Genomic DNA, 22,376 nt, shown 5'->3' with positions numbered 1-22,376 from the left:
CAGGACACTGACCTTGGGTAATCTTTGAGCTTCCTTGCCACAGCTGAACAGATCATAATCTAATGTATCTACCAAACTGATAGCTGACCTTAATGAACCTACATACTCATGTTGTCTTCAAGCATGTTACTTTCATTAGGAAGAATTAGAATTCACTCAATATTGTCATTAATATTCCATTACTTTCAGCATGTTAAAAAACAACTTATAAATTTTATATATTTTTTTGACAGAGTAAGGGCCTAAGCTCTAGCTTGATTCTTTAGAAGACGAAGATAGGATATTTTGGTAAGGTTAGTGTCATCAACAAGCCACACAGCTGGCACTTTGCAGCACATTTCAATTATCATTAAGTGGAATACTTGTATGAGATTTGGATTCGGTATCAAGTTTTTCTCAGCACAAAATTTCTCCTAGTGTTGATTCAACTGTTAACTTTAGCTTTCTAGAATATGGGTGGAGGGAGGGGTAGTAAGATTCTGTAGATCTCAGAAAGGCAGGCAGAATGGCCACAGGAAACATAAGCAGCACAGCCAAGGCTTTACCCACGGGTTCAATTCCTAACAGAGAAACTGGCTAGTACACACTATGGCCCTTATCTGGAAGACATTTGCCAGCTTGGAGATACTATCAAAAGCTAAAAATCTGAATAGTATGGGGCTAGCACTGTGGCGTAGCAGCTAAAGCCACTGCCTTCTATGCCAGCATCCCATATGGGTGCAGGTTCAAGTTCTGGCTGGTCCACTTCCAATTCAGCTCCCTACTAATGCACCTGGGAAGCAGTGGGAGATGGCCCAAGTCCCTGCACTCACATGGGAGACCTGGAAGAAGCTCCTGGCTTTGGTCTGTCCCAGCCCTAGCCATTGTGAACTAGCAATGGAAGTGTCTCTCCCTAATTCTGCCTTTCAAAAAAATAAATTGTAAAAAAAAAAAAAAATTCTAAATAGTAATCTAAAGTTTGCTCTTTTCCTAAAGTCACATTTTAGATTTTTATGTGGTCTGGATTTAAACCCAGAAACTCTAAGAAAGTTTAGGGAATGATACAAAACCAGATGAAAGCAATCACATCAAAATTATCTAAATTCCATTTCAAATGCATGACAAATATGGACAATATAATTGAAGATCATAGTGTGGTATTTCTCAAGTGTCTGATAGTAAAAGTCCCGGAGGCACTCCTTCCAGGTAAGATTCTGGCTCAGGAGGTAGTAGGTTTGGATGGGGGGCCAGGAATCTGGCTTTGAAGTACCTCAGGTGATTCTATAATCAGGCAATTTTGAAAAGTACTGGCTGTGGCAGGGATGGCTGGGGTGGGGGGGACTTGAGGGAAAACAGGCACAATTATTACCACAGCTGTGGTCCCCAGACTCAAAGACTTCCTGAAAATGAGAAGCATTCAATTGAAATTGAGGAATTATCTACAGAACACTGTTTATTTCAAGTCCAAAACACAAAATTACTCATTTTTCTTAACAGAACACATTATTTTTACTGCATGGGTATTTAGGGTTTCTCTATTCACAAGTGCAGATTTATTCTTGAACTTTAGGCTCGAATGATTCATATATATTCGTTTACTACAGAGGACATGTACTTTATAACAATCTGTTTAGAAAATATTTTACATAAAAACACACAAAGCATTTATGAATACTCTTCATCTTCACAACAAAACTTCAGCAGAGGTTTGCCTGAAGATCATAATTTTCAACAAAACACCCACGACTGAATAGAACTTATCTTACATACTGTAGATCACTGCAGTTCAGTTTCCCTTTCTTCTATGGCTTCTGCATATATTAAACAGGTCTTCGCTTTAATTGATAATCTGTGAAGTAAATTTGTCTTTTGTTGCAAATTGCTCTTAATCAAGAATCTAAATGGTCATGATGAAATTAAACTGACATAGGGCTTTTGGTAAGGGGCCCTTCAACCTAATAATGGAAGACTTTACTACCTATCAGTAGGAAATCCTTTAGTGTTTTGTGTCCAGTAACTACTGTCTGGAGTGCTATCACTTCTAGCATAATCACTTGGCATCAAAATATAAAATAAAAATATGTACACTTTAATATATCAATTCTTACCTGAATAATCTCAGATCTCTTGAGAATGTTCCACAAAAGTGGAATTTCATCCTCAAGTTACACTGAAAATGGTACAATGTGTACAACTTGGTTAACCAGTGCCTGCTTCTCATTTCAAGATTTCTCCCTGTCCTGATCAGATACACAATCTTACTACTACACCATAATGCACTGGCAGTTTTGTATATAAAATCCAACTCAAGCTTATTTTGGTTTATTGTACATGCTTTATTAAAATGGTTCTTGTATTTACAATATCTGCAGAGAGTCCCTTCCAAGGTGCTCTCCCACACATCCAGCCACAGCCACACAGACATCCACACCACAGCCCCATGCACCCACACCAGTGAGATGTGAGGATCAGACTCCTAAAATTAGGCAGCTGTTGGGGGATAAGAGTTGATTGGTTTTTCAATTTTTTTGAAAAGAGAAAAGCATGGGGAATGCATTTGGCCATTACAATGCTAACTAAGTTTGTGTATATTAACATATATGGCAGTTAACACTGAATATTCCTTTTACATTCTTTACACACAGAATGATATCAAGGTTTTGCGATCGACAGAATATTCTAACTTCGGTCTCAATGCTGCTTGTAGTGACTTCTGTATTCATATAGGGGCTTTCCCTAAAAATAATTCAAGTCTATGTAAGTGAAATAAGGCACAATTAATATTGATTTGACCTAGGGGAAGGGATGGGATAAACAGGTTTCAAATGATCTCACTGTTGGAGAATTAACTGACTTAAACCCACTTGAAATCTCATCTCCTAATTTACAAAGATTTCTTAGAAGCATTTCTTTTTCTTTCCTCCCCTGACAAAGCCCAAACAGAAATGTTTGGGAATTCATATTTCAATTTCTCAGTAGCCTAAAGTACTCAAATTGATGTGCAACCCCTACCTTCCCTTGCCACAGTCTCTTCCCTCCTCAATGCTAAAAGAAACACAGCATGTGAAACAGGAGTCCCTTGTGTTTTGAGGAGATTTGTACACTTGAGTAGTAAATACATATCTGGTTGTCTTTGATATTTGAAAACTTAAAAAAAAAAAAGAAAAGAAAAAAGGGAAAAAATATTTTGTGACTTTCTTGCTGTTTAAAAAAATCCCTGTCTCTTTTCAGGATGAGGAAGCCCCATCAGACATTACAAACAACCGCAACAAATGGGTTTGGCAGCATAAATAATGTCTAGTATTCAAATCTTCATAGTGAGACTCAAATTGATCTTGTACACCACCTGTTGAATGTTTTTGCAGGAGGTGAATCAAACCCAAAGACGCAGGACATTCTGTGAGAGGGAGGAAGAACTGCAGTTCTGAAGGCCCCTGACTGTGGTTGTTTACAAAGTTCAATCCTGTTTATTGTGATCCTTGGTATCTTCTTCATCTGTGTATTCTGATGGTTCTTCTCCTGGTTTTAGGAGTCTGCCCACATAATCGTATTTTTCTGAAAGATACATCAAAAGAAAATAACAAACAATCAAATTTGTTTCACTATCCCATTATTTTCAATAAAGGCTTTTGTCTCTCTATTTATTTGCTTGTTTATTTTATTTATTTATTTATTTTTTTTGACAGGCAGAGTTAGACAGTGAGAGAGAGAGACAAAGGTCTTCCCCTCCGTTGGTTCACCTCCCAAATGGACTAGAACCCGGCGTGCCAGCGCCGAAGGTGGAGGATTAGCCTAGTGAGCTGTGGCGCTGGCCTTTGTCTCTTTTAGAATCAAACAGTTCTTCCTATTGCTTTATCATGACTAGTCTTTACAAATATGTAAAACCCGAACAATGTAAAACGGGATAACAGACTTTTTAGACTTGGGAATTTATTCTTGTAGCAGTGTTCTGTACCAGTGGTTCTTAACTGGACACTGCATCAGAATCACTTGGATATCTTTAAGTTCTTGTGGAACAGTATACACTTTCTTTGAACATATATTTAAATTTCCAAAGAACTAGAAAATGAAGGTACCTTTAAACTGCATTTCCCATTCTCGAACACTCTCCATTTGTACTGCATTCAAATCTGAGAGATCATCATATTCATCTCTAAGTGCATCTTTATCTAGACAAAATGTTGCCAGTCCTCTGGAGGCATCTCTACCAGCAAATATTCCATATGGTCCCGCTGAAAAAAAGAAGAGAAAATACTTAAGATGGCCTAACAATATTTTAAAAAGCCTCAAAGGAGAAAGTAAAAAAACAAAACCAAAAACCTTCACCATGACTCAAATATGGTACAATGAGAAGAAATCAGTGGGAAATTTGCCTTAAAAAATTATTTACTGGGGCTGGTGTTGTGCAGAGTGGGTAAAGCTGCCACCGAAATGCCAACATCCCATACGGGCACTGCTTTGAGTCCTGGCTATTCCACTTCCGATTCAGCTCCCTGCTAATGGCTTGGGAAAAGCAGAAGATGGCCCAAGTACTTGGGCCCCTGAACCCATGATGGAAACTCAGAAGAAGCTCTTGGCTTTGGCCTGTCCCAGCCCTGGCCATGATGGCCACCTGTGGAGTGAACCAGCAGATGGAAGTTTCTCCCCCCACCCCTTTCTGTGTAAATCTTTCAAATAAATAAGTAAATCTTTAAAAAATTATTTGAAGGAGGGAAGGAAGGAGAGAGGTAAGGAGGGAAGAGGAGGAAAGAGAGAGAGAGATTCTCCATCTGCTGGTCCACTCCCCAAATGGCTGCAACAGCCAGGGCTGGGCCAGGCTGAAGCTAAGAGCCAGAAACTCCATTCAGGTCTCCCACATGGGTGACTGGGATCCAAGTACTTGGGCTGTTATCCACTGTCATCCTGGGCACATTAGCAGGAAATATGATGGAAAGCAGAGCAGTGAGGCCACAAACTGGTCCTCCAATATAGGATGTCTATGGATGCTGCTGTCCCAAGCAGCAGACTAACCTGCTGTGCCACAATGCTGGCTGCCAGGAAATATGCCTTTTGACCAAAGTTTAATAAAGCTTCGCATTGAAATCTTAAATTTCAACTACTTCTGATACCCCGAAACTTGTATTCAAAATGAGGACATCTGAAGTTCTTAGGGTGAAGAGGAAACATTAGCAGCTAGGTTTAGAAGCCAGTGTGCTTGAGAGCAAATGATACTTTACTGATTGCTGTTAATTAATAATGACATCTAAAAATAATCAACAGGGGCTGGCACTATGCTACAGCAGGTGAAACTGCAGCTTGTAGTGATGGCATCCCACATCGCAGGACTGGTTCTGGTTCAAGTTCCAGCTGCTCCACTTCCAATCCAGCTCCTTGCCAACGTGCCTGGGAAAGCAGACAACGGCCCAGGTACTTGGGTCCTTCTGCCACCCATTTGAGAGATCCAGAGGGAGTTCTGGGCTGTTGACTTGGGCCGGGACAGGACATTGCAGCCATCTGGGGACTGAACCAGTGGATGGAAGATTTCTGTCACCCTGCCTTTCAAATAAATAAATCTTTAAAAACCAGGCCGGCGCCGCGGCTCACTAGGCTAATCCTCCGCCTAGCGGCGCCGGCACACCGGGTTCTAGTCCCGGTCGGGGCGCCGGATTCTGTCCCGGTTGCCCCTCTTCCAGGCCAGCCCTCTGCTGTGGCCAGGGAGTGCAGTGGAGGATGGCCCAGGTGCTTGGGTCCTGCACCCCATGGGAGACCAGGAAAAGCACCTGGCTCCTGGCTCCTGCCATCGGATCAGCACGGTGCGCCGGCCGCAGCGCGCCGGCCGCGGCGGCCATTGGAGGGTGAACCAACGGCAAAGGAAGACCTTTCTCTCTGTCTCTCTCTCTCACTGTCCACTCTGCCTGTCAAAAAAAAAAAAAAAAAAAAAAAAAAAACCAACCAAAAAAACCACCAGTAGAACATCCACTGAATATGTACTATGTAAAAACCCAGGTGAACAGTGAACCTACATTTTTCTTTCTCCTATTCTCTGTAGGTTCTAACTTAGAGCAGAGATTGCATCACTTTGTGTGTCCTGTGACGACTTCTGGGCCCAGCACATGTTCAATAAACCTTTGCTGAATAAATGCCTTGATTTAAAAACAAGGACCAGTTCTCAAAATAAGTATCTCCTGAATATCATAGTACATAAATTTCCTACAAAAACTAACAAGAAGCATTAAGGAAAATAACAGTTGTCATTCGATATGACTTTTGGGAAAGAGAGGAAATAGCTGAGGGATAGTTCTGGACTGACCCATTAAGTAATGATTAGTATTTTCTCAAAGGAGTTAGGCACCATCTTGTCTGTGAAAGGTGGGCATAATTGCTGAGTTGACATAAGCAAACCAATTCCCAAGTCTTCCCTTGAGAGCAGTAACTGTCATGTTCATCTCTGTATTCTTAGTGCCTACCATGGTACCTGGCATGAAGCTACAATGTAATAAAGTTCTTCCAAATGACTTAACTGTAGTTCCAAAGACGGGACATTCAAGATTCTGATCCTCTAAATAGACTGACTATGGTAGGAAAACTTTCCACCCAAATACACAACCAAGAAGATACTTCAGTTTTTTAAAGCCATAATATCAACAAAATTGAAATAACCTAATTTTTTATTTCAAGAAATTGGTTAAATACATTACACTGCTATCAGAATCAGGTAACCCTGGAAACAGACTTGAAAGAAGCCCATTACATAAGTATGAAAAAGAGCAATCAGATGGGAATTTCTGAGGGAATGGAAGGGAGAAAATTTACTTCACATAAAGTGTGGCTTATTAAAAAGTGATCTTTACAATAAAAATCTTAAATTTTTAAAATTTATGTGTAAGGAAGAAAGAAAGAGGCAGGGACGGCTGTAGACAGAGATCTTCCATCCACTGGTTCATTCCCCAAATGCATGTTAAGAGCTGGGAGCCCAAAACTCCATCTAGATCTCCCACATGAGTGGAAGGGGCCACGTACTTGAGCCATTACTTGCTGCCTCCCAGGACATGTGCTTGCAGGCAGCTGGATGAGAAACAGAATGGGGACTTGCACCCAGGCACTATAATGTGGGATGTGGGTATCCAACACTATAGTGTCCCCACTATTACAACAAAAATCTTTCAAGGTAACTCTTGTCTGCACCTTAGGCTACAGAGGAGACCAAGCAGATTTTTTCCATTTGAATTTTTGTTTTTTTGAGAATCAAGTGACAATAAACAAGACTTCTGGAATATAATTTTACGGAAGAAAATATTTCTTCTCTATGTTACCTATATATGACAAAGGTCACTGGAGAAAATAATTTAAAAACTAGTTACTAGCTTCACAGATAATGAACATGAATGAATGTTGTTCATTGTTATGAACAGAATAATCAGTAAAGAAGGCTTATTGCCCTAAAGGAATAAAGTACTTTCTTTTCTTCTTTTTAAAAAAGATTTATTTGAAAGGCAGAGATAGACAGAAAGAAGGAAAGAGAGGGAGAGAGAGATCTTCCATCACTGGCTCACTCCCCCCATGGCTGCAATTGCTGGGACTGGCCAGCCCAAGCCAGGAGCCAGGAACTTCTTCCGGGTCTCCCACAAGGGTGCATTGGCCCAAGGACTTGGGCCATCTTCCACTGCTTTCCCAGGCACATTAGCAGGGAGCTGGACTGGAAGTGGAGCAGTTGGGACTTGAATTGCTGTTCATATGGGATGCCAGCCCAGCAGGCGGAGGCTAACCGTCTACACCACCACATTGGCCCCAGAATAAAGTATTTTCTAATGAGAGTAAACAAGTAGAAAAAACTGGAAATTCTTTTGATTTTTAAATGTGCAGAATAATGATTATATCATTACTTATTTTTGAAATGTTTAGGAAGCCAAAACTTATGTATTAAAAAGTCTCTGTACATTTTACAAATAGAAGTCATAGTTTCACTTAGACAAAAATCTAAACATTTAAGAACATTAATTTGAAGTAGACAGCATTGCACCATAAAATTCACAAGATGTAGAAACTCATTCTCTAAAAAGTTTATAACATGGAACTGGAAGTGGCATTAGCAGTAATTTTAAAAGCAGCATTATAGATATATTATCATGACAATAAAGGTAATACTTCTAGTAAAGTACCTTTTTATCCTGTTTTTCTCATTTTAAACATTTTCCCTATTGCTACTTGATATTAGGTAACTATCAACAATTATCATCGAACATTTATATATTTTCTCTCTGAATGTAAATAACCCAAATTTAGCCAATCTCTTATTAATATAACCAAGCTATTTTGTTGTACTTACAAATGAGTCATCCATATAATGAGATACTATTTACCATTAGCCAACATTTCTAACTTTCAAACTTTGCCCATTTCAATTAACATTCAATTAGGTCTTAGGCATTTAGGAAAAACTCAAAACTATATTTGCAGAATGAAATTAAGAGTTTGTTACATTGGACTTAATTTATTTTTTAAATTTTTAATTAACTGCATGCTTTATGGCAATAGCGATCAAAGATACACATACATACACAGGAAACTAATATGATTTCTGTTTCTTGAGAAATAATGATGATCAAAAAAATCTGTGGACAGATAACCTAATAGTGACTGAATCAATGCTTGTTACAAACTTAAAACAGTGATCAATGAAACACACGAAAGGAAAAATAAAACCGAGCAGTGCTATAACCTATGTGTGAAACGTGATTGTTCACGTTTTCTTTTAAAAACATTTTTAAAAATTCTTTTTAAAGAATTTCCCAGCAATCTCACTTTCCTCTGAGAGTTTTGCAAAGTGGAAGGAACAGATGTTGCTTCCCCACTTGGCAGATGAAAAACAGGAGCAGAGGCAGTGACTTACTTGAAGTTGCTCACAGAACTGCAAGTACCATTTCCATTTTTTCTAACTACACCACTCCAATGTTACCTTGAGAAAACACACTAAGGATCCACAAACCCAAAGATGGAATGACAAGCTTTAAAATTGGAGCACTTCACTAATTATAAAATTCCAGGGAAATAGAAATGTTAGAATACTTGTTAAATCAAAATAGAAGAGAATTAACAAAATAACTGTAGGCACCAATAGCTTTCATTGCATTCTTAGTATTTACTTTCATGGCCTGCAAAAGTTAATCTTAGGCACTTCAGTATATAACTCATACAACACTTTAAATGGTACAAAAGAGAGACGATCACTGTAACATCAACAACATGAAAATCTGCCACCTCTGAGTATATTAATGTACACTGGTGCATTCTCCAAATGTCTCTGCCAACTTTCTGAAGCCTGAACACTGAAAACACATAAAAACAGACTATAGAACTTTTTTTTTTTTTTGGTTTAGATAGCTAAAGTATTAAGAGTGAACTTGAGCCAGCAGTTAATAATCTAAGTCAAATTCCAGACAAAACAATGTTTTGCTAACTTTTTTTAAAAATTTATTTATTCGAAAATAAGAGTTACACAAAGAGAGGAGAAGGGGAGGGAGAGGGAGAGAGGTCGGTCTTCCATCCGATGAGACAGTGAGAGAGTGAGAGAGAGAGAGAGAGAGAGAGAGGTCTTCCATCCACTGGTTCACTCCCCAGATAGCCGCAATGGCCAGAGCTGCGCTGATCCGAAGCCAGGAGCCAAGAGCTTCCTCTGGGTCTCCCACGCCGGCGCAGGGGCCCAGGGATTTGGTTCATCTTCTACTGCTATCCCAGGCCACAGCAGAGAGCTGGATAGGCAGGACTAGAACCGGCAACCATTCAGGATGCTGGCGCTTCAGGCCGGGGCTTAACCAGCTGCACCACAGTACTGGCCCCTTATTAACTCTTGAATGTAAAAGAATCATTCAGTGATGAACATATTCCCCCATTCCCTAACCTAGAATAAGCTTTTCTGCATGTTTAGAAGTTCCCTTAGGAAGCGTTTAACTTCTGAAAACATCTTTTTGGTAAAGAACATAACATGAAGAACTGGAGTTGGAACTGGAAAGGTCGCTGAATAAGGAGAATTTGGGGTCTCATAAAGACATTTTCCTGCATTTATAATATAACCAGAAGCTATATCTGAGAAGTCAGCAATACTTTCCCATTCCACTACCTTCTTACATAACATAAATAAATTCTACTGTGTTGATAACTATACTTGGCTATCCATAATACTAAAGTAACAGAGAGCTACCCAAGAAAAGCAAATCTGAAATGATATTAAGTCTTTTACGTATGATATAATTCACAAAAAAGCTAGCTCATATAAACTAATCATTATGAAGGCTCATTGAGATATTAATATAGTATTAAGAGAATTAAATTCTGTTGTTTTGTCAAAGATTAAAATGTAATGTTGGGGGCAGCACTGTGGTGCAATGGGTTAAGGCCCTGGCTTAGAGCGCCAACATCCCATATGGGCGCTAGTTCTGGTCTCGGCTGCTCTTCTTCCGATCCAGCTCTCTGCTATGGTCTGGGATAGCAGTGGAGGATGGCTCAAGTCTGGGCCCCTGCACCCACGTGGGAGACGCGGAGGAAGCGTCTGGCTTCAGATGGGCGCAGTTCTGGCTGTTGCAGCCATCTAGGGAGTGAACCAGCAGATGGAAGACCTTTCTGTCTCTCTCTCTCTAACTCTGCCTGTCAAAAAAAAAAATAAATAAATAAAGATTTTAAAGTTCAAAAATCAATAAACCTATCAGTTACTGTACACTAAAACTGTTTAATACAACCACTTAAAATGGTGTGACATAGTCTCAAAAAAACAACTTATGTTCACTGTAGAATAATGCTTTAAGAATAATTTAATGCAGAGCTGGTGTTGTGGCACAGCCTCCCATATTGGAAGACCGATTTAAGTCCTAGCTGCTTTGCTTCTGAGCCAGCTTCCTGCTAATGTGCCTGGTAAGGCAGTGGAAGATGGTCGGAGTGCTTGGGCCCTGCCACCCATCTGAGAAACCAGGATGGAGTTCCTGTCTCCTGCCTGGCCCAAACCTGGCTGTTACAGTCATTTGGGGGGTAAACCAGCAGATGGATGATCTCTGTCTCTGACAGTCTTTCAAATGAACAAATCAATCAATAAATAAATATTCAGAAGAAATTAATGAGTAGAAAATTCCTGGAGGCAGTAAACAGAGTATGTAATAACAGGTAGCTGTGATTATGTTATGTAGCTACATTAGTTCTTTTTTTTTTTTTTTTTTGACAGGCAGAATGGACAGTGAGAGAGAGACAGAGAGAAAGGTCTTCCTTTGCCCTTGGTTCACCCTCCAATGGCCACCGCGCTGCGGCCGGCGCACCGCACTGATCCGAAGGCAGGAGCCAGGTGCTTCTCCTGGTCTCCCATGGGGTGCAGGGCCCAAGCGCTTGGGCCATCCTCCACTGCACTCCCGGGCCATAGCAGAGAGCTGGCCTGGAAAGAGGGGCAACCGGGACAGAATCCAGCGTCCCAACCGGGACTGGAACCCAGGGTGCTGGCGCCGCAGGCGGAGGATTAGCCTATTGAGCCGCGGCGCCTGCCACATTAGTTCTTATAAATCAGAGAAATAGTCCACAGTGAATATTTTAGTTTTCTATGGTTTAAAAACCATACAACCATAACAAGCAGGAAAGAATATTAAATTCATTAAACAGTTCAATTTCCTAGCTTGTTTTGATATATCTTTCATGATTATTAAAACAAGTTTTGGAAAATATCAGTAATAAATATACAATGGGTAAATTATTTTAACCATTTCAGGCCGATGCCAAATTTGATAACCTTTTGAATACTAACACAATAAGAAACTGAAATTTCAACTTGCATCTGAAATGCAAATTAGAAGACTGTCAGAAACACTGTGGATTGAGCTTGTAGCCTTGGCCCCAGGACTCGTATGTTGAGGGGAGAAGGGAAGAATTTCAAAAATTAAAGTTCCACATTTGTGCCACTTGTGGGAGTGGTGCTCAAGTTTATCCAACCCACAAAAAATGAGAATTCTAAGGTGAAAAAATAGCATGGACTCAAATATCTATAGGAATTAACCAACAGTAAAGGTAACAGTGTTGAGGGGGGAGTGCTATTCTGTAAATGATATTGGGACAATTATCTAGCCTTCTTTGGCGGGAGGAGAGGACACAAAAATCAGATCCTTATTTTATATCTTAAAAGCAAAATCAATCCCAATAGAACAAGAAACTGAAACCATGAAAAGTATTACAGAAACCATAGATTATAACCTTTAAATGCAAAAAGACTTTAAAGGTATGATACACAAATCAGCAATTATAAAGGGTAAACTTGAATACATAAAACCAAAACTCTCCACATGTTTTATAACACACAAAAAATTAAAAACAAAATGGAAAAAGCATTTGAAACAGGCTGATTTACTTTATAAAGAACACCTGTAATCAACAATAGACCAATATCATAATTGAAAAATTGTGGCAAAAGATGTGCAAATAAACAGAAAAGAAAACATAAATGACAAATATTTGAAAAGATGACCAACCTCAGAAAATGAAATGTAAATTAAAACAAAACTGAAATACTATTTTAATCTCTCAGATTTACAAAAGCCAAGACTTTTATCACATTTTTAGCAGATTTAGCGTGAGAAACTGCCATTTTTGTTAAGTATAACTTGGTCCAACATCTCTGGGGGGCAATTATAAATTAAATCATTAAATTCAAATTGTCGGGGCTGGTGCTGTGGTGTAGCAGGTAAAGCCGCCACCTTTAGTGTTGGCATCCCGTGTGGGTGCCAGTTCAAGTCCCAGCTGCTCCACTTATGATCTGTGGATGTCCTCAGTTCTTAGGCCCCTGCACTCGTGTGGGAGGCCCAGAGGAAGCTCCTGGCTCCTGGCTTTGGATTGGCCCAGCTCTGGCTGTTGTGGTCATTTGGAGACTGAGCCAATAGATGGAAGACTTCTCTGTCTCTCTGCCTTTCAAATAAATAAATCTTTAAAAAAATTCAAATTGTCCAACCCTCAGTAATTTTATTTTCAGGAATTTATTTTTTAAGTATAATTTCACTCACATGTATAAAATGACATGAATATTTACTTCAGTATGATGTAACACATTGGAAACAAATGTTCATTAATAGTGGACTGCAAAATTATGAAATTCACAGTATAGAATCTTATCCAAGCATTCTAAAGAATGAAATGACCTTCTATACTGATATGAAAGGCTTACAATACTAAAATTATTGTTAAAGGCATGTACAGTTTGCTATAATTAGATTGTGTGTGGGGGACACATATTCACAAGCTTGTACATGCATAGAATAACTCACTAAAACAATACTCAGACTGGTTCCTTGTCTCTATACTGTGGGATATAATGCCTGGGGAACAGTTGTGGGAGTCTTATTTCTCACTGTATAACCTTTTGAATTTTCTATTTTGAACATGCATTACCTAATACGTATTCTTTAAATTAATATGAGGTTTTAATTTGAACCACACCCCAAACCACTCTACTGGAACACTTCCACAACCTTAGCCTCCTGAAATATTACAGGAAATATCCCAAGGAATGAAAAAAGGGGCAGTAGCTGCTGAAGGTTAAGTTCATAATAAAAATTATAAACTACATGAACAAACCACAATGAAACAATGAATGCATACAACAGACAGAACTGGCATCCCAACTCCTCCCTCTCCCTCAAATAGCAAACAATAGAAAATTAAAGAACTATAGTAAATTTGCTTAAAATTAACAAGTGAAGAAATGGAAGAGAAAAATCAACAGACATGAAGAATGAAATGAAAAGCTAATATATACCCATCAAAAGCTAATATACACTCATTAAGAATAGAGGCAACAATACTTCTCTGAAACACACCTACATATTTTAGTAGTCTAGCACATTTTAGAAAATAAAGAATCAAATCCACACTTGGACAAATCTTAGTAAAAGAGCAGAATTCCAAAGATAAAGAGAAAAAAGGTCTCAATTACAACCAGAAGGAAAAACAACAAAAAAGGCATATAAACCACAAGAAGATGTGCTGTCAGCTAGTAGAAGATAGTGGCATAATACTATTCAAGATTTGTGGTAAAATAATCTACAAAAATCTAAGCTATTATTTCTGAATGAGGACACAACAAATGAGAAGAATGATAGGACTTACTTTGCTGAAATGAAAAAGCTGCAAACAAAGGTATGAAGTGCAAGAAGTCCTACTGAATTTTTTAAAAAGGAACAATGCTAAGTAAATTTAAGTGAATACTAATAAGAATGATAATTTAACCAGTGGAGTTGAAAAAAAGGTAACTAAAATTCTAATAGCGACACTGTAGGGAAAACAGGCTAGAAGTGGGCATTAACATAGGGCTCCCTACTACACAACTCTAGGTAACAGAAAATACTAACAAACTAAAGAGCAGAAACTGCTAAATATACGTTCACAACAGTCAAAGCAGTTTTCATCAATAAGAAATAATTTGCCAAATGCCAGCAAAGCATGTGAAAGAGGCACCTCTTTCTCATTCACACCAAAATGGTGTTTGGCTAAAATTCTTACATTGTTCAGAAGGACAGGAGGATAGTGTCTTGGAAAAACACTTCCCTATCCCAAAATAGCAATAGAATGCATCCAAATCAGAAGACAGAAAGTGGAAGGCACATTATATCAGTCTGAGAAGGTAAGTGAGTGGGAAAAGAGGCAAAACAAAACAAAACACAAAAAAATTATATATAAAATAGAAGGGCAGAAATAAACCTAAATATATCAGGAATAACATATAAACTGATGAAGCTACTAAAAGACACAATGTTGACTTTAGATTTAATGAAAAAAAAATCCAGCTATTCAGGGGTACTTCAAAAAGTTTGTGGAAAATGGAATTAAAAGTTTATTTTGATGCCAAAAAACTTTGAGGAGCCGGCACTGTGGTGCAGCGGGTTAATGCCCTGGCCTGAAGCGCCAGCATCCCATATGGGCGCCAGTTCTAGTCCCAGCTGCTCCACTTCCCATCCAGCTCTCTGCTATGGTCTGGGAAAGCAGTAGAAGATGAACCAAGTCCTTGGGCCCTTGCACCCATGTGGGAGACCCAGAAGAAGCTCCTGGCTCCTGATCAGCACAGCTCCGGCCGTTGAGGCCAACTGGGGAGTGAACCATTGGATGGAAGACCTCTCTCTGTAATTCTGACTTTCAAATAAACAAATGAATCTTAAAAAGAAACTCTGAAATTCATGCATGTGAGGGTTCTTCAAATATGTGTTTTAAAAGAGTGAGAGCTGGCATTGTGGCATAGCAGGTTAATCTGCTGCCTACAACACTGGCATCTCATTGGTATGAGCTGCTCCACTTCTGGTCTAGCTCCCTGCTAATGTACCTGGGAAAGCAGTGGAAGATGGCCTAATTCCTTGGGCCCCTGCCCATTCACAGAGTTCCTGGTTCCTGGCTTTGGCCTGGCCAGCACCGGGTCACTGCGGTCATTTAGGGAGTGAACCAGTGATTAGAATATCTCTTTCCTCTCTCTGTAACTCTGACTTTCAAATTAATCTTTTTTTTTTAAGTGTGGATTTCAAGATGTTTTTGCACCAAAATCTTGATTCTATTTTCCATGAACAGCATGAAATATCCTCATATGTTATTAAGAGAAAAAGAATGCATAATAGATTAAAAGCAAAGTAATGGAAAGAGAAATACTGAACTCATTGATAATAATCAAAAGTCAAATATGAAGATAAATAAGGGTGATAAGGATGCTTTAAGTATGATTAGTTTTCATTCTAGTGCTGGATTGCTTTAATTTATTCAGTATCCTTGTAGAGTAAGCATAGTAATAACTTGGCCTCAGAACATTCTCACTTCCCTTCTTTGTATGGCTAGTTCCCTCAGGCTTTTGCTTTAAACACCAACCCCTTTTTCTTAATCTAATATGTAAAGTAACTTTCTTAACCACTTGATCTAAATAGTCTTTTGTTATCCTCTATTACATGTCCTATTAATTTCCTTCATAGGATATTTAATTATAGATTATAATTGAAATGCTTGTTTATGGCCTGTTTTCCTCAACAAATCATTGACTCCAGGAGGGTAAGTATGCGTCTGTTTTGAAGACTCAGTTAACACCACATCTCACAACAACTTATTTAACTTTTTACTGTAATTCCTTCTTAGTATTTAAAAAGGGAGCTGAGCCAGCGCTGCAGCTCAATAGGCTAATCCTCCACCTAGCGGCGCTGGCACCCCGGGTTCTAGTCCCGGTCGGGGTGCCGGATTCTGTCCCGGTTGCCCCTCTTCCAGGCCAGCTCTCTGCTGTGGCCCGGGAGTGCAGTGGAGGATGGCCAAAGTGCTTGGGCCCTGCACCCGCATGGGAGACCAGAAGAAGCACCTGGCTCCTGCCTTCAGATCAGCGCGGTGCGCTGGTCACGGCGGCCATTGGAGGGTGAACCAAGGGCAAAGGAAGACCTTTCTCTCTGTCTCTCTCTTTCTCATTGTCCACTCTAACTGTAAAAAGAAAAAAAAAAAAAAAAGGGAGCTGAAACCCTATATTAAAGATCCTGAGAGGGGCTGGCGCTGTGGCACAATACGTTAATCCTCCCCCTGTGGCGCCAGCATTCCATATGGGTACCAGTTCTAGTCCCGGCTGCTCCTCTTCCAGTCCAGCTCTCTGCTGTGGCCCGGGAAGGCAGTGGAGGATGGCCCAAGTGCTTGGGACCCTGCACCCCATGGGAGACCAGGAGGAAGCACCTGGCTCCTGGCTTCAGATCGGCACAGCTTCGGCTGTTGTGGCCATTTGGGGGGGTGAGCCAACAGAAAGACGACCTTTCTGTCTCTCCTTCTCACTGTCTGTAACTCTACTTCTCATATAAAAAAAAAAAAAAATCTTAAGAAAAAGATCCTGAGAAAGGATATAGGCTCCAAAAGAGTACAGTAATCATACAGTGATGTCTGTCATGGTTACACTTGGGGAAGAATGGTCTATGTCAGACTGTTAAAAAGAATTTGAATGGTTAATTCCAGATGTTATTAAACACATTCCTTTCTTCCATCCTGAATAACATCTTCTTGTCTCTTGTCTTAAGCTATCTATATAAATTGCTTTAGTGTTTAACACAAATATAATCCCTTCAAAGATGGACAACAGTGGAATGAAGTCAAACTCAGAAGAGCCAATCAAGTAGGTACCGTAGAAATAACCAGCAGAAATTTGACTACAGCAACAAACTTCTTCAAAAAAACTTAACTGATACTTTTATCATACTGGTATGTCAGATGTGCATGGGCAGAAAAACCAAACCACAGACCCAGCTGGTTTCAAGCAAGAACCTGTAAACAAAGCTGGGTAGTGTCAACTTTAGGACATCCATGGAGTCAGGTTGGGTCCAGTTTTTATGTTGCCATTCTTGCTTCAACTGCCATTTTGCAAACTAAACTAGTAAAGTCAACACACTGTACTTAAAGCTTAGAAGAAAAAGGAAAAACACTTGAAGGTACCTGTGCTTTTATTTCCCCACCCCTCTAAATATCAGGCATCTCACAGAGATACTTCTTACGTGACTTTCTCTTTTCAGTGGAACCTAAAAGGTAAGTTGGAAAATATGGCTCTGGCATATGTTGAAGAATATATGAAATGAAGATGAAGCAAAATACCTAAATTACAGGACTGTGGGATAAATTATCCAAAAAGGCCAATTATCCAATAATTCCTTGCATTCCAAAGAATAAAAATATTGTTTTATTAATATTAGTCTTCCAAATCCATTGTGTATCTGTAAATATGTGAAGTTCGATTACATTGGGAAGGGATGACCTGTGAAGCCAGTTAAGACTTAGCCTTGACTTACTAGATACGTAACTTACTAGATACGTAACTCTGGGCAAAATTTCTGGGGTTCAGTTTCTACATCTGTAGAACTGGAACATAACTATCTCACACAACTTTGAAAATTAAATGTGATAATGGGCTTAATAACTGGAGTCTCCTCCACCTCCCCTGACCTCTAGAATCAACTGCTGTTCAATCAGTGGAACTCTTTACGAAGATGGAAACACAGTTATTCTTTGGTATCTACAGAGAATTGGTTCCAGTAATCCCCACAGATAACATCTACAGATGTTCAAGTCCTTATATAAAATGGTATAGTTGCATATAACCTATGCACATCCTAGTTACTTTAAGTCATCTCTACATTAATTGTAATAGCTAATACAATGTAAATGCTATGTAAATAGTGGTTATACTATTGACAAGAATGGTTATACTAATGACAAGAAAAGAAGTCTGTGCCGAATCAGTACAGAAGCAACCATACTAGTCCAAACATAAAAATGAGAGAGATGCAAGGCCAGACTGAGAATTTGTGAAACATGAGGTTACAGTAGGGTGTGACTACGTACCACTTCATTCAGGTGGCTAGTACTCAGAGCATGGCAAATTCAAGTTTAACTTTTTTGAACTTTCTGTAAGAATGTATTTTGACTGGTTGAATCTGTAGATGACAACATGAATATAAGGGGCTGACTATATGTACTCCATGAAATACCCTATCGAATTTGGTAGCCATGTGGCTGATAACACGTTATGTGGCTAGTGTTACTGAGAAACTCAACTTTTAATTATATTTAAGTTTACTTTATCATTGTGACTACTATATTGGAAAGCACAACAAGGTCATGACAACATGTTTATTTGAGGTTTTAAATCCTTATGGTAACTGGGGGAAGGTATAAAGAAAAACAAAATAAGGTTCTCCACAAGTTTATCTTAAAATCTAATTTACTAGAAATAGTCTATATAAGCTTTGTGTTCAAGTAGGACAGGAATACTTACCAACTTCACTGAGGAATTGTGGGACAAACTAAGATATGATATAGTAGGTGCTTAATAAATTTGGCTTCCTTTGTCCTTCCATATTTATTGTCTTACATGACCACACTTTCCTCACATATTGGCCAAGTGCCTGACCTGTTGCTAAATTTAATATTGACAAATGTAGTTAATGTCAACTGTTTGCCAAAATGTGTTTACTCTACTGCTACATTGTCAATATTTAAGTTTTTAAGAACCTGAACTTTAAAAATGTTATGATTAAAAATATGTTCTTCATTATGGAATAAAATCTCACAAAGCAATTAACTCTAAAACTATTACTGTGAAATGGGAGTATATACTGGTTATGTATAAAAACTAGGCTTTCTAGCTATCTCTCAGCTCATTCTTTCAAGCTACTAAGATCCTCAGATACAGCATGCTGCATCTAAATAATTTTGCCACAAAACTGTTTAATTTATTTCAGGATGAAAATAAGAGCAAAATTGAACTTACAGCTCTTTCATAGCCAGGAATTGGCTTCAAGACTTTTGGTAAAGTGTTACTACAGTTTCTATTACTGTGAAACATCAACATATTTTAAGTCTCTATTAGCTATCTGGCTACCTTGCAGGTTCTTTTCAATAATAAAATATTCCAAATATTTCTATTAGGTTGTTGATCAATACCTAGAATAAAATAACACTCAAGCTGCTCATCAGGACCTGGGAGCTGGTGCAAGCTATCAAAAAGTGGCCTCCTCATTGCTATCTGATAGCCCCCTTGAAACTCAAGCCTCACAAAAGCAACCAATGTAACATCTATGACACTTAATTTTTAGTTTCTGTCACAAAACATTTGCCACTGGAGGCTGCCAAACTGAGTGTATGACTGTCTCTTCTAACTATCTGCAGATAGTGGTAAATCATAAAGTGTGGGGACTAATACACTTCTTTCACTTAATATTTTGCTTTTAGTTGGGTAAGCTCTGTATTAAGAAATTAAACCTACACACCATTTCTTATCACTGAACACTCTGTAATATCAATCAGGAGAAACTTCAGGAGGAACATACTATGTAAATCCTTGAGATAAAATTTCACTTGTCCCACATACCCTTAAGTATAAAAAATAAGTATTATCTGAATTGATACAAGGAACAGACATCTGGTATTCATATATAAACAAAAACAAATACTTTATATGCAATCTATAGTTGGACAGAATGCATAACAAACAGGAATACAACTAGGAAACAAATTCAATAGTTTTAACACCAAAAATCTCCAATTTCTTATCTTCCAATTAAACGACAAACCAAAGTACTTCCAAAATACCTGCCATGCAGCACGCACTGAAATCAAATATATTTTGTAAGTGTCAATAAATCTCATGGCCTAACAGATCAGACCAAGGTAGAAATGAGCTTGTTCCTAGACTGTCAGCCCCTTGACTTTAAGGGGTCGATGTACTCTTTCTAATAACAAGTCACTTTAAGTCTCTAACTTTATTATTCTTATTGTAGTCACTTTTTTCAAAGTATCATTGCACAGCCAGGATGTACAATGTTGCTCAATTCTATGGAATACCAACAGGTTCCTTAAGTCTGAAGTTTATCAGCATGATCTGAAATGCATGCTACAACTACACTGTGAAGAGCTTCGAAATGAACACACTTTTCTGAAAGCAAACTGTAAAAATATTTAATTTTCAACTGGTGCATGCGGGATTTAAAGCTCTTCCAAGTTTTTTCTTAGTTCTGGTAATTGAAAACATCGGTCATTGTTACCTTGTTTGAATCTGAATATTCGCTTTCCTACCAGCAAAAAAGGAAAAAAAAAGTCAAAAAGGTAAAAAGAAATAAGAGGAAAAGAAGAAAAAAAAAAAGAGGCGCGCCTGCTGGGTATATGAGCTCCGCCCCCAACACTTAAGGGCGAATATCCTTGCCCATCTTTAATCAGATCTGCCTTTCCGACGGTCCTCATCCCACATACATTGTTAATCTTGGAAAGCATCTCAGAACGCAAACTGGTTTTAAAAGACGTTGCTTATACGTCTGGACTTCACAGCCTGGAAGGGCTGGGACTGGGAATTACGTGTCCCTAAACGTGGCCTTATGAGGAGTGGTAGGCAGAAAGGGAGCCGGATCAGTGGCAGAAAAAAGTGTGAATTACCAAGGCCGGAACTTTAGATCCCTACTTTAGAAATCTTCCCTCCCTCCAGCCCGCACCCATCCCCGGAATTAGAAAGCTCAGGAAAGGTGGAGGGCCAGTTCGGCTGGAGGCAACTATTTAAGGATTTTGCAAAATTCGGCTGAAGAAGACGCTGCGAGGAGAGACGGAATGGGAGACAGACGAACGCTGAGAGCTGGTCCCTGGGGTCCCAGGGGGACCCCGACCTGCGGGAAAGCCGACGGCGTCCGCAGCAGGGGGCGTGTGGGGGGAGGGCCGTCCCAGGTGAGGCAGCCCAGGCGCGAGGGTCCAGGCGACAAGAAGACTGGGCGAACTAACCTGGTGCCCAGGGGCCTCCCCGTCAGAAGGGGGAGTCGTGCTTGCACTACAGGGGGTCCTCCCGCTCCCCTTCCAACTCCTCCTCACCAGGGCCGTAGAACTTGCTGCCTTTGGTCACGTCGAAGACTTTCCCATTGACCGCGAGCAGGATGCGCGGGGTGCGGGACCCGTCGTATTGGCGCAGCTGCTCCAAGCTGAAGTCCCGCTTCTTCATGCGAGGCAGAGAGGCGGCGGGGCTCTCCTCGCCCGCCCCGGCCCCGGATCCCAGACCCCGCCGCCCCCAGCGCACCCACAGCCGGTAGGCCCCCAGCAGCACCAGCGCCACCAGCGCCACGTTCAGCAGCATCTCCCCGCCCCCCGTCAGAAGCGCCAGCACCGCCGCCGCCCAGCCGCCCCCTTCCGCCGCTGCTCCCGCGCCGCCTGGGCTCTCGCTGCTGCCGTCGCTGCTGCTCTCGCTGCCACTCCCCAGGGTGCCTAGCTTCACGTCCCCATCACCCGCCGCCATCACTGCCCGCCAGCGCCTTCCTCCTCCTCCCCGCCCCCTGCCCTCCCCAACCCCAGGCCGGCCCCGCCCATGAGGGGGGACTTCCCAGCCAATAACGTGAGGGGAGAGGGCGGGGACAGGCCGCCTCCTGATTGGGTGTTGACGGGGTAACGTTGTCTCGGCTCTCTCCCCTCCTCCCTTCTTTTGCAGGCCGCGCTCGCGTGCGACGCCCCGCCCATCTCGCCCCACACTTCCCCGCTTTCGCTCCTCGCCTCGGATCTGTGAAACAGACGAGGAGGGCGGATCTGAAGAAAAACATGCTGCGCCGACAGCGCGCGTGCGCGCACGCGCGTGTGGGCGGGGCAAGGGCACAGCGCGTGCGCCGATGCCGGAGCGCCACGCGCTCTCCTTTCCAGAGCAGCCTCTCGGAGAGGCCCGCTCCCCCCGCCCCCCGTCTCCCTGCTGTGCGCGTGCGCGCGGGGCTCGCGTCTCTTCCCAGGCCTGGGTTCGCGGCCGTGAACTCCCGCCTCTTTGCTCTCGCCGCGCTCGGGCGCTTCACGTGCGCGGAGGCGGCCCTGGGGGCGGGCCGGCGCAGGTGGTGTGTGGGCGGCCTCGGCGCGATCTTAAATACTGGGAGCAAGTCGATGAGAGATGTCTGTTGCTCCCC

At 40.8% G+C, this 22,376-nt stretch overlaps 1 protein-coding gene across 1 annotated transcript; it reads right to left on the bottom strand.

Moving 5' to 3' along the window:
* Nucleotides 1–1,414: 1,414 nt before the first annotated feature.
* Nucleotides 1,415–21,992, bottom strand: PGRMC2 (progesterone receptor membrane component 2). Its single transcript, XM_002717245.6, has 3 exons — nt 21,313–21,992; nt 4,056–4,211; nt 1,415–3,534 (listed from the first exon to the last, which is right to left on the bottom strand). Exons 1-3 carry the CDS (start codon nt 21,728–21,730, stop codon nt 3,437–3,439), a joined length of 672 nt encoding a protein of 223 aa, XP_002717291.1. The 5' UTR covers nt 21,731–21,992; the 3' UTR covers nt 1,415–3,436.
* Between the last annotated feature and the right edge of the window lie 384 nt (nt 21,993–22,376).

Source organism: Oryctolagus cuniculus, chromosome 8, assembly GCF_051225735.1.
Source record: "Oryctolagus cuniculus isolate XC-2025 breed Fujian yellow rabbit chromosome 8, ASM5122573v1, whole genome shotgun sequence".
Taxonomy (NCBI): Eukaryota; Metazoa; Chordata; class Mammalia; order Lagomorpha; family Leporidae; genus Oryctolagus; species Oryctolagus cuniculus.
The sequence above is the reverse complement of the archived record's forward strand: the minus strand, read 5'-3'. Positions and strand labels throughout refer to the sequence as shown.